Genomic DNA, 17,384 nt, shown 5'->3' with positions numbered 1-17,384 from the left:
GCAGCACTGGGAGGGCTTCTAGTGTCCTGGCCCCAGTGGTGGACCTCCTGATGGCACCTGGGTTTTTGGCCACTTTGTGTTGGACTGGATGGGCCATTGGCCTGATCCAACATGGCTTCTCTTATGTCTGGGGCAGTGATGCTCTGTATTCTTGGTGCTTGGGGCGGCACAGTGGGAGGGCTTCTGGTGTCCTGGCCCCACTGATGGACCTCCTGATGGCACTTGGAGTTTTTTTGGCCACTGCGTGACACAGAGTATTGGACTGGATGGGCCACTGGTCTGATCCAACATGGCTTCTCTTCTATTCTTATGACAGCAAAGAGGGTGTTGGGGGCAAACCCTGTGTCGACGCTGCTGACCATTGGCTGTTTCTTCTCCCTTGCAGAATTCCACGCTGACCATTGAGGAGTTCCACTCCAAGCTGCAGGAGGCCACCAACTTCCCACTGCGCCCCTTCGTCATCCCGTTCTTAAAGGTAGCCAGCCCTCTTCTCAGACTTCCGCTTGACCTGCCTCAGAGTTTGCTTGCTCCTATCCTGACTTTGCACAGCCGTACTGTGCATGCAAGACCCCCTTTGATGGACTCAGGCTGGCAGCTGAGCCTCTCAGTAAGCTCAAATGTAGACGTCTGCAGAGCAAATTGCTTTGGGAGAATCCAGTGGATGCCCCTCTCTGCTCATCCATCCACACAAGAGCCAGTTCTCCAGATGTTTTTTTTTGCCTACAACTCCCATCAGCCCCAGCCATTGGCCATGCTGGCTGGGGCTGATGGGAGTTGTAGGTAAAAAAAACATCTGGAGAGCTACCGTTGGCCACCCCTGCCCTATAGGAATTATTCTCCATAGGGAATAACGGAGTGCCCAGCAGACATTTCCCTCCCCCTCCCTTTCTGATGACCTTGAAGCGGGGGGAGGGCCTCCAAACCAGGGGATCCCCTGCCCCCACCTGGGGATTGGCAACCCTACTGGCCTTACTGAAATGTGAATGAGCCTAGCACCTTCAGCGTAATAGAGTGCGGATCAAATGAAAAGAAATGGTATTTCGTCAGTGGGAAACAATGAAATGACAACAGGGTAATGCATGCAGCAGACTGGTAATACGTGCTATGCAGTGTTCTAAAATCTCCAGTCCCTTCCCCTTTATAAAGCACTTTCTTAACTGGTTCTGTTACACTATAGCTCTCTTGCCCTCGCAGAGCGGCTCTCCTAAGTCTTTCCATCTTCCACCATTTGCAGAACGATAGGAGCCTTTCTGATCCACGCATTGCAAAAGGTTCTTCTCTGTTTTCAATAAACTGAGGTGTGTCGTAGCCTCAGAAGAGAAGGCATGTGCGGGGGAGAGGAGTGCGCAGTGTGTCACTTCAAGGACAGGGAAAGGCCACGGAGCATCTGCTGCCGCAACAGCTGAGCCTTTTGCAGACATGGCGACTCTGCAACGACCCTTCTCGGGCTTCCTCTTCCTCTGCTGTCCTGTTGTGTTGATCCCTGCTGCTTAGCAAAGGCTGTCGTTTCCAGAGAAATCCAGAAGGAGGGAAGGAAAGAGGGAGGGAAGAAGAAGACATTGGATTTATATTCCGCCCTTCACTCAGAGCGGCTCACAATATCCTTTATCTTCCTTCCCCATAACAGACACCCTGTGAGGTGGGTGGGGCTGAGAGAGCTCTCCCAGCAGCTGCCCTTTCAAGGACAACTCTGTGAGAGCTCTGGCTGACCCAAGGCCATTCCAGCAGCTGCAAGTGGAGGATTGGGGAATCAAACACGGTTCTCCCAGATTAGAGTCCGCACACTTAACCACTACACCAAACTGGCTCTCAAGGAAGGAAGGAAGGAGGGAAGGAGGGAGGATTTCTGTGACTCTAAATCGTTTCATCAGCCAAGCTTACACTGGGTACTTTCTTTCCCTTTCCATGGGAGAATCACTCACTTTCAGGAAGACATGCAGTTACTGGGATTTGCATTTAATTCACAAAATCTTATTTATTTAGATATTTATAATCGGCCTTTCTCCCCAGTGGAGACCCAAAGCAATTCGCAACGCTGTCCTCCTCTCTTCCATTTCAAACACATTCAGAAGGAAGAGTCCTGGTGCAGGGTCACTCCATGTGGGGATTCAGACCCTGCTCTCCGGTCGGAGTCTGACACTCTGACCACAGCAGCACCAGGCGTAAGACTGAGTTCATGCCAGCGGATGTGGGTGGCATGCTGGCATGTTGGTCAAAACAAATTCCAGCTTTTCCTCAGAACTCTCTGGAAGTTTTTAAACGGAGCCCAGATGGCCCTCTGACAGCAAGGCCGATTTTGTAAATTAGGCAGATCACGAGAGGGAAGGCCGGAAGGGCTGCGTCAGGGCTTAGTTCTCATGGCCCCTTCTTACACACCCAGGGAAATGCTGCTCACCACTTTGGGGTCAGATAGCAATTTTCCTCCGGGCCAGTTTGGCCAGGGATTGGTGCAGTCAAAATCCCAAGGGCCCCCTTGCAAATGATCTCAGAATTGGGGCGCCTGCCCCACTGCAATGTGGCCTCCACCGCAGCTTGCAGGCGCTTCTTTTGCTGAGCTGCAGGGGAGAGGCAGAGAGAGGCAAACTTGGCAAGGACGCCAGCAGCAGCCGCACCAGGCAAGTCGGGCAAAGAGGGGCTCAATTGCTGGCTGCGCGTGGAGGCTGGAAAGGCTGCAAGCAGGGGGGAAACTGGCGGGGGAGTCAGCCCAAGGCCCCTAAAGGTGTGGGGGCCCGGAGGCCAGTGCCTGCTTGGCTTAATTGTTAATCTGGCCCTGTCAGGGATCCTGGAGGGGGGGAGGGATGGCCATCTTCTGGGCATGGAGCAGGGATCACTGGGGATGTATGTGTGGGAGGGGAGTAGGGTTGTCAATACCCAGGTGTGGGCAGGGAATCCCCCGGTTTGGAGCCCCCCCCCCGCTTCAGGGTCATCAGAAAGCGGGGGGAGGGGAGGGAAATGTCTGCTGGGAACTCTGTTATTCCCTATGGAGATTTATTCCCATAGAAAATCATGGAGAATTGATCCGCAGGTATCTGGGGCTCTGGGGGGGCTGTTTTTTGGGGTAGAGGCACCAAATTTTCAGCATAGCATCTAATGCCTCTCCCCAAAATACCCCCCAAGTTTCAAAAAGATTGGACCAGGGGGTCCAATTCTACGAGCCCCAAAAGAAGGTGCCCCTATCCATTATTTCCTATGGAAGGAAGGAATTGAAAAGGTGTGCCATCCCTTTAAATGTGATGGCCAGAACTCCCTTTGGAGTTCAATTATGCTTGTTACAGCCTTGATCTTGGCTCCACCCCCAATGTCTCCTGGCTCCACCCCCAAAATCCTCAGATATTTATTGAATTGGACTTGGCAACCCTAGGGGGGGAGAGGTATTTGTGAGTTTCCCGCATTAATAATAATAATAATAATAAATTTATTTTTATATCCCGCCCTCCCCCGCCAAAGGCAGACTCAGGGCGGCTAACACGACACGGTATACTCCATGATTACAATAAAATACAATAATACTACAGAACAATTAAACAATTAAAATAGATAAAATTGTGCAGGGAGCTGGAGTAGATGACCCTGGAGGTTCCCTCCATCTCTGTGCTTCTGTGATTCTAAGTGGCACTCAGCTGCCCTTGCCATCCAGGGCACTAGAAGGGAATTCGGCCTTCGTTCTTTATTCCTCCCTCCCCCAGTTATCTGCCATTACTGTTCCCAGTCTGGAGAGCTCCAAAATGGACCCACAGCCTGATCCGAGCTGGACTCAGCCCTCAAAAGCAGCTCTGAGTATGTGCAGCTCTGAGTATGTGCAGAGTGCATTTCCCTTGCTGCTAAGTAAACACAACAAATGACTCCTCCCGGTAGGAGTTTCCGAGCGGGATTTTCCCCCCAGGGAAGAGAAAAGCACATGGCTCGAGAAAGCCGACCACAGCACTTTTTGCCAAATCGAGTCCGGCCAGCTCTGCAAGGGGCTGGTCTCTGTTCCTTCCCCTCGCCTCTGCTTTGGCTCTTCCTGGCAGAGGTTTGGGGCAGCTGCCCATCCGGCGCCTTCCTGCCAGTCTGTGGAGTGTGAGAGAAAGGCAGGGCTCCCAACCCAAAAGGAGCTCTTTGACAAACCTCCCCATCTTCTTCTGCATAGCTGTTCTGTTCCCGGGCACCCTGTGTCCAGCTGTTTCCACCCAGGGCTCCAGCTGCTTCTCATTACGCTAACTGCAAGCAGGCGGCCCCCGCCAGCCTTTCCCAGAGACATTATTTCTTTCTTTGTATTATTTTTCTTCCTTGAGGTGGGGGGGGGGGAGGTGAGAAAGAGGGGGAGGGGGACGTTTGCTGCCCTGGAATCCACAGCGGTGCATTTCATCAACTCCTGCTCTAACATGTTCAACAGATGGGGGTTTGGCTGGCTGACAGCTGCCTAAATAGGAAACCAGGCCTGGCTCCGCTCGGCGGCTTAATCGTTTCTGCTTCTGCGGATGCTCTTCTCAGGGGCGAAGCTTCATGAGAAACTCCTCGCAGGGGGAGCTGAGGGGGGGGGGCTTATTTACAAACACTTTCTGTCGCATGGGCAGGAGCCTTTGAGATGGGAACGGCTTTGTGTGTTTGGGCTGGGCTGTTCCTGAGCCAAGGGCACGGAGCCACAGGATTCCTTTGCTGCAGAATTAGGCAGCAAGAGAGACTATTATTTTTTCTGGAGAAATGAGAGCAGTCGGCCCCTAAGGCGTGATCCAGTTTCAGTGCCTGGATAGCTGCATGACTTTCTTTTTTCTTTCTTTCCTCTCTCTCTTTTTCTTTCTTTCTTTCTCTTCCTTTCTTTCTTTTTCTTTCTCTTCCTTTCTTTCTTTCTTTCTTTCTTTCTTTCTTTCTTTCTTTCTTTCTGTCTGTCTGTCTGTCTGTCTTTCTTTCTTTCTTTCTCTCTCTCTCTTTCTTTCTTTCTTCCTTTCATTCTTTCTTTCTTTCTCTCTCTCTTTTTCTTTCTTTCTCTTCTTTCTTCCTCTTCCTTTCTTCCTTTTTCTCATTCTTTCTTCTCTCTCTTTCTCTCTTTCTTTTTCTCATTCTTTCTTCTCTCTCTCTTTCTTTCTCTCCTTTCTTCTTCCTTTCCTCTCTCTCTTTTTCTTTCTTTCTCTCCTTTCTTTCTTTTTCTCATTCTTTCTTTTCTCTCTCTTTTTCTTTCTTTCTCTTCTTTCTTTCTCTTCCTTTTTTCCTTTCTTTCTTTTTCTTTTTCTTATTCTTTCTTTCTTTCTTTCTTTTTCTCATTCTTTCTTTTCTCTCTCTCTTTCTTCTTTCTTCCTTCCTTCCTTTCTTGCTTGCTTTCATCATTTAAGTCTGCCTGCCTGTCTTCTTATTTAATTGGAGTAGCTTTTAACTCCTCTGTTGAATTCAGGAAGGCGTACGTGTTTTCCCCTCCTCCTCTGTATCCTCACAATAAGAAATATTATTAGGCCAGTTAGACAGGAACTGGGGTTGCCAGCTCCAGGTTGGGAAATACCTGGAGATTGTGGGGGTGCAGCCCAGAGAAGGCAGGGTTTGGGAGGGGAGGAACTTCCACGGAGTTATAACGCCCTAGAGCCCACCCTCCAAAGCATCCATTGTCTCCAGGGGAACTGATCTCTGTCACCTGGAAACCAGTTGTAATAATGGGATATCTCCAGCCATCACCTGGAGGTTGCAACTGTACCTGGCAACTGTACCTGGCAACTGAGAGCCAGTTTGGTGTAGTGGTTAAGTGTGCGGACTCTTATCTGGGAGAACCGGGTTTGATTCCCCCCTCCTCCACTTGGAGCTGCTGGAATGGCCTTGGGTCAGCCATAGCTCTGGCAGAGGTTGTCCTTGAAAGGGTGGTTGAAAGAGCCAGTTCGGTGTAGTGGTTAAGTGTGCAGACTCTTATCTGGGAGAACCGGGTTTGATTTCCCACTCCTCCACTTGCAGCTGCTGGGATGGCCTTGGGTCAGCCAGAGCTCTGGCAGAGGTTGTCCTTGAAAGGGCAGCTGCTGTGAGAGCCCTCTCTAGCCCCACCCACCTCACAGGGTGTCTGTTGTGGGGGAGGAAGGTAAAGGAGATTGTGAGCTGCTCTGAGACTCTTCGGAGTGGAGGGCGGGATATAAATCCAATATCTTCTTCTTCTTCTTCTTCTTCTTCTTCTTCTACCTCCTAGTTCTGAATTGCAGGCAGTTTGGTGTAGTGGTGAAGTGAAAACAAAAAAAACTACTGTGCAAAAAACTTATGAAAAAGACACTAATTTATAAACTTCATACATACAATCTCGTAATTTCATAAGACAATGTCAATTGCACACATTCAAAAATGTCACCCAGAAGTGACGTCATCATGCCGGGGACATCGCATTAGGGATGCTCTAGGGCTTGCAATAAAACACTATGGTACCATAGAGTTTTACCGTGATTTCTAGAGCATCACACCAGAAACGCTCTAGGATTCGCAGTAAAAAAAAAAAAATCTATGGTACCATAGAGTTTTTAGCGCAAGTCCTAGAGTGTCCCCTGTGTGATGTCCCCCGGCGTGATGACATCACTTCCGGATGACAGCATCATGCTGGGGATGGCGAGCACCAACAAAGCTCTTTGGAGGCGGGGATCCCCCCAACAGGTTGCTCTCTGCTGGTGGGTTGGGGGCCCCCAGGGCGGAGGATCTGTCTGTAACTCAGGGAGATATCCAGGCCCCACTTGGAGGTTGGCAAGCCTACGTCAAACCTTCCTTTGGAACTGTGCTGTGCAGGCTGGTCCATCTCCTCTTCTGCCTCTCTCCCCCCACTTCCTAGGCCAATCTGCCCCTGCTGCAGCGCGAGCTCCTCCACTGTGCCCGCATGGCCAAGCAGACGCCTGCTCAGTACCTGGCTCAGCATGAGCAGCTGCTCCTGGATGCCAATGCCTCCTCGCCCATCGACTCCTCAGAGTTGCTGCTGGAGGTGAACGAGAGCGGGAAGAGGAGGACCCCAGACAGGTACCCGCTTCGGGCTGCACGGGAGCTGCAGGGAAGGAGGAGGGGAGTTGGGGGCCAAGGTCGTGGGACCGTGAGGAGACCCAGTTTGGTGTAGTGGTGAAGTGAAAACCAAAAAAACTACTGTGCAAAAAACTTATGAAAAAGACACTAATTTATACACTTCATACATACAATCTTGTAATTTCATAAGACAATGTCAATTGCACACATTCAAAAAACGGATGCTGTCTGTATCCAAACCCGCTGGTTTAACACCTGTTGTATCTCCAATTACTCAAAGTCACTTTCACAGTACACAATGCTGTATCAGGTGTAATCCAGACAAGATTCAAAAAGTCCAGGAACGAAACTTCTTGCAGCAAAATAAGCCGATTCTCAACACTTCCACCAGCTCCAGATAGTGTTTCACATAAGTTACCTCAGGAGTCGTTCCAATCAATATGGCGAGTATTCTTATCACTCTAACAGCATGAAAAGCAAAGAACTCTCTTTCTTGGCACACAGTAGTTTTTGTGGTTTTCGCTTGACACACTGTGTATTCCAATTGATTTTGTAGTTGTTAGGTGTGCAGACTCTTATCTGGCAGAACCGGGTTTGATTCCCCACTCCTCCACTTGGAGCTGCTGGAGTGGCCTTGGGTCAGCCAGAGCTCTCTTATCTGGGAGAACCGGGTTTGATTCCCCACTCTGTGAGTTTGGCTATAGGAAACAGGGCTTGCGGGTTTTTAATTTTGTTGTTAGTATAGCTTGACCACAGTCATCAGTGAGACGAAAGAAAGGCCGCTCTCTGTGTGAGATGACTCTCTCACTTTGCTCGTCAGCAATTTTGAAACAAATTGTTCTGCCTTAGTTGTTTGACCACGCAAGTTTTGAGTTAGAGAGCCAGTCTGAGGAAAAATGGGCCATGAACATATGAAGCTGCCTTATACTCTCGGTCCACCCAAGTCAGTCTTGTCTACTCAGACTGGCAGCAGCTCTCCAGGGTCTCAAGATGAGGTTCTTCACGCCTACTTGGCTGGACCCTTTTTAGTTGGAGATGCCGGGGACTGAACCCGGGACCTTCTGCTTACCAAGCAGATGCTCCACCACTGAGCCACCGTCCCTCCCCTTAGACATATGAAGCTGCCTTCTACTGAATCAGACCCTCGTTGGTCCATCAAAGTCAGCCTTGTCTACTCAGACTGGCAGCGGCTCTCCAGGATCTCAAGCTGAGATTTTTCATGCCTACTTGCCTGGACCTTTTTTAGTTGGAGATGCCGGGGATTGAACCCGGGACCTTCTGCTTACCAAGCAGATGCTCTACAACTGAGCCACCGTTCCTCCACTGTCCCTCCCACCGGTCCAATCTTTTTGAAACTTAGAGGGTCTTTTGGGGGAGAGACATTGGATGCTGTGCTGAAAATTAGGTGCCTCTACCTCAAAAATGCTCTACCACTGAGCCACCGCCCCTCCCACCATGTTTAGGCCCGACATATTTTGCTTCTTCTTGTGTTTAGTTTAAATGGCTCTCCCCCCCACCCAGTGCTCTGCTTTTGGGAAATGAGACTCCAGCATTTATTTATTTATCTAGGAGATCAGTAGAGGGAAAGAGAGAGACTAACTCTTTTCTTCCCTGCTGTCTTCCTGTTGGAAGAAGCAGTCAAAGAACTGCTTTCACTCCCACTGGAGGGCGGGGAGGGAGGGATACTGGTTTCTGTAACTTTCCTCCAGCAGGGATACAAGCAGTTTCAAGAAAGGGAGGAAGGGAGGGAGGGAGGGAGGAAGGAAGGAAGGAAGGAAGGAAGGAAGGAAGGAAGGAAGGAAGGAAGGAAGGAAGGAAGGAAGGAAGGAAGGAAGGAAGGAAGGAAGGAAGGGAGAGAGAGAGAGAGAGAAAGAGAAAGAGAGAAAGAAAGAGAGAGAAAGAGAGAAAGAGAGAAAGAGAGAAAGGAAGGAAGAAAGAAAGAAAGAAAGAAAGAAAGAAAGAAAGAAAGAAAGAAAGAAAGAAAGAAAGAAAGAAAGAAAGAAAGAAAGAAAGAAAGAAAGAAAGAAAGAAAGAAAGAAAGAAAGAAAGAAAATTGTGTGTGTATTGGGGTTTGGAGTTTTTCTTTCTCCCCACCAGAGCCAGCCTAAGGTTTTTTTAGTGCCCTGGGCAAACTCTGACTTTTTAAACATTTAATAATAACCTTAGAATGTTTTTAAAAAACCCAAAACCTGAGGAAGATTGCGTGCTGAAAAAGGGCAGGAGGGGAGGGAGTGACATTGTAGGAAGTCGGTTTAAACAGCACACTACACCATTCAGAAGCACAACAAAGGTGTTGAAAACGGGGGGGGGGGGGGGCGGGAAGCAGTTAAAAGCAGCTCAACTACACTTCGCTTACCTGATTCCAGTGGGTTTGTATAAACGGGTAAGTAAATTCCGCTAGCAGCTGGTTACTAAAACAGGATGTTTGAAACGACAGGGAAAAAATCCAATGAGCAGCCAGTTACTAAAATGGAATACAAAGGCAGTCTGAAAAGGGCTGTGTTTTTCCCTCCTCCCGGGACAGGACCAAAGAGAACGGCTTGGACCGGGACGCTCTGCACCCCGAACACCTCAGCAAAAGGCCGTGCACCCTGAGCCCCGCCCAGCGCTACAGTCCCAGCAACGGGCTCGGCCCCCAGCCCAACGGGCTGCCCCACCCGACGCCTCCCCCTCCCCAGCACTACCGCCTGGAAGACATGGCCATCGCGCACCACTACCGGGACTCCTACCGGCACCCCGACCCTCGGGAGCTTCGGGAACGCCATCGGCAGGCTGGTGAGTGGGCACAAGCAGCAGTGGAATGTTCTGGAAGCGGCTGTCCAGGGAGCCAGGTGGCCGGTCCATCACCAGCCCCTGGCTCCTCTCTCCAGGGGGTCCAGTAATGATCTTTCCCATCGTGGTTTTGGGCCCTTTTGCCACTGCATCCAGAAGAGGGGGCGTCATCACTTTGCCCCAGCCCACCCCAAGAACAGGAGACAAAGGAACCAAAAGGTCTTTTTGAACTTGACTGAGGGGGGTCATTTTGTAGAAAACTAGGTGGTGGAGCTCATGAGCATAACTCATGAGCATATGCCATTCACCCCCCCACCAGCCAAAAGCAACCCGATGCAAGAAAGGAGAGCCCCGGGCAAGTGAGGCCTGCTTGGGCTGGCTAGAGATCCGACTAGCCCAAGCAGGCCTCACTCGCCTGGGGCTCTCCTTGGCTGTCTGCCCCACAGTTAAAAGGCCAGCAAGCCACCCACTGCCCAGAATCACATAAGAAGTGGAGAAAGGGTGTCAGGGCTTCTCCAGGGGTTAATGAGGGCTGCTGGGGGGGTGGCAAAGCCCCTGGTGGCTGGCTGGCTGCCTGCTCTGCTAATCCAGGGATTGTTATGCAGCTGCACCTACTATTCAATGGACAGGGTGGGGGGGGGGAGAGGAAGGGGAACCCTCAGAAAGGTTCAGGAGCTGCGCTCCCTGAGCTCCTGCTGAATTCAAGGCTTGATCTTGGCACACCAGTGATGGATATTAATTATGGGCCCAGTTGCCACAGAGAAAGGCGGACCAAGACTTTCCTTGATGTTTTGTGTAGTGGTGAAGTGTGCGGACTCTTATCTGGGAGAATCGGGGTTGATTCCCCACTCTGTGAGTTTGGCTATAGGAAACAGGGCTTGTGGGTTTTTAATTTTGTTGTTAGTATAGCTCGACCACAGTCATCAGTGAGACGAAAGAAAGGCCGCTCTCTGTGTGAGATGACTCTCTCACTTTGCTCGTCAGCAATTTTGAAACAAATTGTTCTGCCTTAGTTGTTTGACCACGCAAGTTTTGAGTTAGAGAGCCAGTCTGGTGTAGTGGTTAAGTGCACGGACTCTTATCTGGGAGAACCAGGTTTGATTCCCCACTCCTCCTTGGGTCAGCCACAGCTCTGGCAGAGGTTGTCCTTGAAAGGGCAGCTGCTGTGAGTGTCCTCTCAGCCCCACCCACCTCACAGGGTGTCTGTAGTGGGGAGGAAGATAAAGGAGATTGTGAGCCACTCTGAGACTCTGAGTGGAGGGCGGGATATAAATCCAATATCATCTTCTTCTTCTTGATAGATTGCTCAATCAGTTCATTGGTTACAAGTAAAGAAATTGACAACTGCGCCAATGTAAGTTAGTGTTAGAAGAGAAAGCCAACATGGAACATCAGGTCCATGTGACATCATCGTGAAATCAAAGAATTCCAAAAGCAATGTCCCGTTTCCAGAGGGTCCTCTTTGTCTCCGCGCTTAATGCCTTTAAAGGCCCTGAGTGATAGGGGGCATCTCATGAGCCATTTACTAAGTTTTAATTCCTGAGAATGTTAATACAACATTAGGGTTTGTAGAATCTTTCGGGCTCAAGTGCCGTGTTCTACTGGAGAAAGTTTTCCTTCCAGACGTTTCGTTCTCAGCTGCGGAGAACATCTTCAGTGGCGTTGCAGCCGGAGCAGGCGCTCTGACCTTCTTGGCTGCTGTGCATTGAGTGCTCTGACCTTCTTGGCTGCTGTGCATTGAGTGGGGCCAGGGCTGCTGGAGAGCTGCTATTTCTAGGCTGGAGGGGGTGTGATGAAAGAGCAATTGGTTTGTGGATGTGCCCATTGTTTGGTGGGGCTTCCTGGAAGGGTAGTGATAAGGAAACTGGCTGTTGAATGTGACCATTGTTCTGTGTTAATTGCTGGGAAGGTTGGAAGGGGTTTGAAGATAAGGAAGATGGTTGTTGCCCTTTCATCACATCCCTCCAGCCTACAAATAGCAGCTCTCCAGCAGCCCTGGCCCCACTCAATGCACAGCAGCCAAGAAGGTCTGAGCGCCTGCTCCGGCTGCAACGCCACTGAGGATGTTCTCCGCAGCTGAGAACGAAACGTCTGGAAGGAAAACTTTCTCCAGTAGAACACGGCACTTGATCCTGAAAGATTCTACAAACCCTAATGATGTTACCAGCCGTGAAAACCTGAATTCTTTGTTAATACAACATTTTGGACAGTTCCTCCCCGCCCCACCCCCCCTCGGCCCTATCTTGAACCAGCTGCTTCTACCACCTCCCAAAGTTCCAATACCAAAGTAAGGGATTTATTGTGCCCTGCCAATGGAATGTGTGTGGTTTTTCCCCCTTAGCTGTGCACAGTTCCCGGCAAGAAGAAGTGATCGACCACAGGCTGACGGACAGAGAATGGGCCGAGGAGTGGAAACACCTCAACAATGTACGTACAAAATCCTGCTGTCCATTTCGGGCTCGCTTGCATTGCCCGCTGTTGCTTGGAGGGGTCTCCACCTGCTTTTATTTCCTTCCTGGCAAAGGGACCTCTATTCACTCCCCCTCTTAGCTGGAAAACCAGTTTGTAGGGAATCACTCCTAAACACAGTGTGGGGTGGGGAATTCACTTAAGCGAACGGAAAGAATTTTTCCAGGCTTAGAGGACCTCTACCCGGTTTTCTTGTCCTGGGAATCTCAAGAAAGTAGATGTCACGTTCTCCAGGTGCAGGCAGGCAGGAGTCCAAAGCCAGACCAAGGTCAAAGTCCAGGAAGTCAAGCAGGAGCCAAGTCACCAATGCAGAATCACAAACCAGAATCAGAAGTCAATGTCCAAAAGCCACAAGGTCAGAGTGCCAAGGAATCAGGAAGGAGCATGGATGCAAGCCAGAGAATAGACTTGTTGCTTCCACAAGGTTACCAGGTCCTGGGTGGGAGCTATATGGGAGTCTCAATCAGCCTGCTCCCTGGGTGGCAGTGACTCTGCTAGAACTCAGGGCTGAGAGATCTGAAGCACTGGCGTGCCTCATGTCTTCGCTCTGAAAGTTCTTTCCGGAGCCTGCTTCGATCTCTTGAGATGGGAGGAGGAGAGCTTGGAGGATCATCAACCACTGGCACTGGTGCCTGGAGAGTGATTGATAGCCCAGCTGCTGTTTGTTCAGCTGAGGAACTGGCTGGCAACTCTTCCAGGTCTGTTAACCCTTCCAGCTCCTCCTCGTCAGGGCTCATGACAGTAGACAACATTTTTCCACATGCACTCTTGTATACATATGCGAAAGTCCTTTCTCCTCTTTCGGCACCAGAACTAGGCTGCCGTATTGAAAGTACAAATGAAGGGTATGTTGGGGGTGGGGAAAGAAAGGGAAGAAACATATTCTTGAGTTTTACTTCTTACTGATCCTCACAGCGACCCTGTGAGGCAGGCCATTCTTACATGTGGGGAATGGAGGTTGGTGTCATCAGAGGGCTAGAACATATGAACTTAAGAACATGAGAAAAGCCCTGCTGGATCAGACCACTGAAGGTCCATCTAGTCCAGCCTCCTGTCTCACCCAGTGGCCAGCCAATTCCTCTGGAGGGCCAACAACAGGGCAGAGAGGCCGAGGCCTTCATAAGAACATGAGAAGAACCCTGCTGGATCAGACCAGGGAGGGTCCATCTAGTCCAGCCTCCTGTCTCACCCAGTGGCCAGCCAGTTCCTCTGGAGGGCCAACAACAGGGCAGAGAGGACGAGGCCTTCCCCTGAGAAGAACCTCAGAAGAGCCCTGCTGGTCAGACCAGTGAGGGTCCATCTAGTCCAGCCTCCTGTCTCACACAGTGGCCTCAACCAGTTCCTCTGGAGGGCCAACAACAGGGCAGAGATGCCAAGGCCTTCCCCTGACACAGAGTGTTGGACTGGATAGGCCATTGGCCTGGTCCAACATGGCTTCTCTTATGTTCTTATGAGAAGAACATCAGAAGAGCCCTGCAGGATCAGGCTGGTGAGAGTCCATCTAGTCCAGCATCCTGTCTCACACAGTGGTCATCTAGTTCCTCTGGAGGACCAACAACAGGGCAGAGAGGCCAAACCACTCCCCTGAGAAGAACATCAGAAGAGCCCTGCTGGATCAGACCAGTGAGGGTCCATCTAGTCCAGCATCCTGTCTCACTCAGTGGCCAACCAGTTCCTCTGGAGGGCCAACAACAGGGCAGAGAGACTGAGGCCTTCATAAGAACATCAGAAGAGCCCTGCTGGATCAGACCAGTGAGGGCCCATCTAGTCCAGCCTCCTGTCTCACCCAGTGGCCAACCAGTTCCTCTGGAGGGCCAACAACAGGGCAGAGAGACTGAGGCCTTCATAAGAACATCAGAAGAGGGGAGAGCGGGATACAAATAAATTGTTGTAGAAGAGCCCTGCTGGATCAGACCAGGGAGGGTCCATCTAGTCCAGCATGCATTCTCACACGGGGGTCAGCCAGTTCCTCTGGAGAGCCAACAACAGGGCGGAGAAGCCAAGGCCTTCTCCTATTGCCTCCTGGCTCTGGTTTTCAAACGTAGACTGCCTCGGAATGTGGAGACTTCTGTTAGTCTACCACAGCAGTAGCCACTGATGGACCTCTCCTCCATAAGGTTTAGGGAGACCCATAGTCCCAGTCTGCCCAAAATCTCATTGTGGCTTCTACCCAGCAGCTGCTAAATTGCATCATGGACATGGTGGAGAAAACCCGCCGGTCGCTCACTGTGCTGCGCCGCTGCCAGGAGGCTGACCGCGAGGAGCTCAACCACTGGATCCGCCGTTACAGCGACGTGGAGGACATGAAGAAGGGCGCCAGCCCTGCCAGCCGCCCCCACAACAGCTCTGCCAACACTGAGACGCCACCTCTAGGTAGAAGGCAAAGGGAGATGTGGGGAAGGAGCCGGTTGAAGGAAGCTCTGGGCCTCATGAGGCTGTTGGGGCTGCGTCTTCATGAGCCTCTGGACATGACAGCACGGTGGCGTGGGGGACTTAGGAGCTGCTCTTCCCGATTACTTTGTCCCTCGCAGCCTGGTCTGAGGGCGGCTCAGCTGAGGCATGGGATCTACCATGAGAGGCGGGTAGAGAGAAGTGCGGTCTTTGCTGCTGGCAGACTTAGGTCCTTCTTTCCCCTGCCCCTTGAAAGGGGCCGTTCCTGTCTCTGTGGACGCAATTGAACCTCTGGAAAACTAGGGTTGCCGGGTCCAATTCAAGAAATATCTGGGGACTTTGGGGGTGGAGCCAGGAGACATTGGGGTGGAGCCAGAAGCAAGGGTGTGAGAAGCACAATCGAACTCCGAAGGGAGTTCTGGCTATCGCATTGAAAGGGACCACACACTGATGTAACTAAGACGAATTTGAGCAGACTTCGGAGGATGGTGGAAGACAGGAGGGCCTGGCGTGACTTTGTTCATGGGGTTGTAAAGAGTCAGAGAGCCAGTTTGGTGTAGTGGTTAAGTGTGCGGACTCTTATCTGGGAGAACCAGGTTTGATTCCCCACTCCTCCACTTGCACCTGCTGAGATGGCCTTGGGTCAGCCAGAGCTCTGGCAGAGGTTGTCCTTGAAAGGGCAGCTGCTGGGAGAGCCCTCTCCAGCCCCACCCACCTCACAGGGTGTCTGTTGTGGGGGAGGAAGGTAAAGGAGATTGTGAGCCGCTCTGAGACTCTTCGGAGTGGAGGGCGGGATATAAATCCAATATCTTCTTCTTCTTCTTCTTCTTCTTCTTCTTCTTCTTTTTCTACTGTGTGACTGAACAACAAACACATTTTAAATGCTTTTCCTCAATTAGAAATAGCGAAGGAAAAGGTCACCTTCTTTTGGGGGCCCCTGGTCCAATCCTTTTGAAACTTGAAGGGTGTTTTGAGGAGAGGCATCATATGCTACGCTGCAAATTTGGTGCCTCTGCCTCCAAAAACAGCATCCCCCAGAGCCCCAGATAGCTGTGGATCAGTTCTCCCTTATACCCCAAGGGAATCAGTCCCCATAAGGAATAATGGAGCACCCAGCTGACATTTCCCTCCCCTCCTCGCTTTCTGATGACCCTGAAGCAGGGGGAGGGCTTTCAAACCAGGGGATCCCCTGCCTGGGGATTGGCAACCCTATAAAACAGAGGCAGAACCAGACATGCTGGGGAATACAGCTTCTGGTCCTTCCTTGTCCGTGTTCTCCAGTGATGTTGTTTGGACTCCTTGCCTCGGCCTTTCTTTCATCTGGGAGGCAGATCTCTGCATGCCCAAAGAGCCAGGGGTCTCTTCGCCCCCCCCCTTAGGCATTCCAGGGTATTCGTTTGGGCTCAGCTGCAGTCACCGATGGGTCAGGGCATCTCTTGTCTTCTTACAGATACTCACCGTGAATTTGGGTCCAGACCAGCCCTCTCCGGCTACATGCCTGAAGAAATCTGGAGGAAAGCTGGTGAGTTAGGATGGGAAGCGGGAAGATGCTTTCTTCTTTCATTGGCCTCCCACACTCCACGGCCGGAGCTGGAGATCAGCAATGAATTGCAGGAAGTTGCTGGATCCTTCCTTTTTAAAGTTTCAATCAAGCCCCCAAACAGAAAGCATCTTTTTGAGCCTCCAAGTGAGATATCCCAAGCAAAGGGGGAAGGCGCCTCCAATAACGCACATACTCGACTCCTTCTAGCTCTCCCTGCTGTGCTGCATGGCCGGCGCGTGGAAGTAGGTGGCTTCCTAGGGTGCTACCCCGCCTGGGGGGGCCACCAGGCGCCCCCTTACTCCCCTTGCCCCTTCCCAAACTGGAAAGCGCCGCTCGGCCGCCATGGTTTTTTGGAGGCTTTCTTAGAAGCCTCCAAAGAGCATTGTGCTTTAGCGCTGCCTGGCCGCTTTCAAGCCAAAAGCGGCTGCTGCGCTCTTTGGAGGCTTCCAAGCTGAGCACCGCTGAAACACTTTGCTCTTTGGAGGCTTCCAAGAAAGCCTCCAAAGAGCTCAGCAGCCATTTTCAGCTTGAAAGTGGCCAGGCAGTGCAGGGGGGGGAGCGGCAGCGTGGCAGCACTCTTGTGCACTGCCTGTCGCTCTCTCCCCCCACGCCGCCCTGCACTATGACGTCGTCATCGTGCCACACGCGCTATGCACACATGAAAAAAAAAATGAAAGGGAGCTTGTTGGGGGAGCAGAGGTCTGCCAGGAGCGGCACAACCGCTAGTGCTGAGCCTGCGTTCAGGTTATCTCTGAACGGGCAGCAGATAAAACATGAGATTTAGATTAGGGATAAGTCAGGGTCAGAATTCAGGTCTCTGCTCAGCTAGAGAGCTCGCTGTATGGCCTTGGCCATTCTCTCTCAGCCTAACCCAGGATTGTTGTAAGATAGATCAGGACAGCCCCCTGTCGTGCCCCCTATGGCTGGGGGGATTAGCAAGAAATGCTGATGACTGGCCAGGGGAGATTTAACTTCTGTTCTTGAAGAGCAAGAAGGCTGAGGGACTCCTGCAAGCAGGTGAGAACAGTGGGGTTACTGTGAACTCATTTGAATGTTAGGCCACACCCCTTGACATGACCATTGTTTTGCACAGGGCTTTTTTGTAGAAAAAGCCCAGCAGGGACTCATTTGCATATTAGGCCACACCCTCTGACACCTCGCCAGCCGGAACTGTGTTCCTGCTCAAAAGAAAGCTCTGGTCTTGCACTGTCCAGCATAGGGTTGCCAAGTCCCTCGCAGCCTCCGATGGTGGACTTGCACGCAC

At 51.2% G+C, this 17,384-nt stretch overlaps 1 protein-coding gene across 6 annotated transcripts in view; it reads left to right on the top strand.

Annotated features, from left to right (window-relative positions):
- CBFA2T3 (CBFA2/RUNX1 partner transcriptional co-repressor 3) overlaps nt 1-17,384 on the top strand; it is a 97,107-nt gene that overhangs the window by 77,426 nt on the left and 2,297 nt on the right. For 3 of the 6 annotated variants that reach the window (XM_060254242.1, XM_060254240.1, XM_060254238.1), the window contains 6 exons: nt 386-475; nt 6,764-6,945; nt 9,470-9,720; nt 12,059-12,144; nt 14,364-14,559; nt 16,028-16,099. In XM_060254242.1, the coding sequence (XP_060110225.1) occupies nt 386-475; nt 6,764-6,945; nt 9,470-9,720; nt 12,059-12,144; nt 14,364-14,559; nt 16,028-16,099 (877 nt within the window). Of the gene's footprint in view, nt 1-385; nt 476-6,763; nt 6,946-9,469; nt 9,721-12,058; nt 12,145-14,360; nt 14,560-16,027; nt 16,100-17,384 lie in introns of all 6 variants that reach the window. The other 3 variants (XM_060254241.1, XM_060254239.1, XM_060254237.1) reach the window with 1 other exon arrangement.

Source organism: Heteronotia binoei, chromosome 14, assembly GCF_032191835.1.
Source record: "Heteronotia binoei isolate CCM8104 ecotype False Entrance Well chromosome 14, APGP_CSIRO_Hbin_v1, whole genome shotgun sequence".
NCBI lineage: Eukaryota > Metazoa > Chordata > Lepidosauria > Squamata > Gekkonidae > Heteronotia > Heteronotia binoei.
Note: the sequence above shows the minus strand (reverse complement) of the source record. Positions and strands in the feature narration are given on the sequence as shown.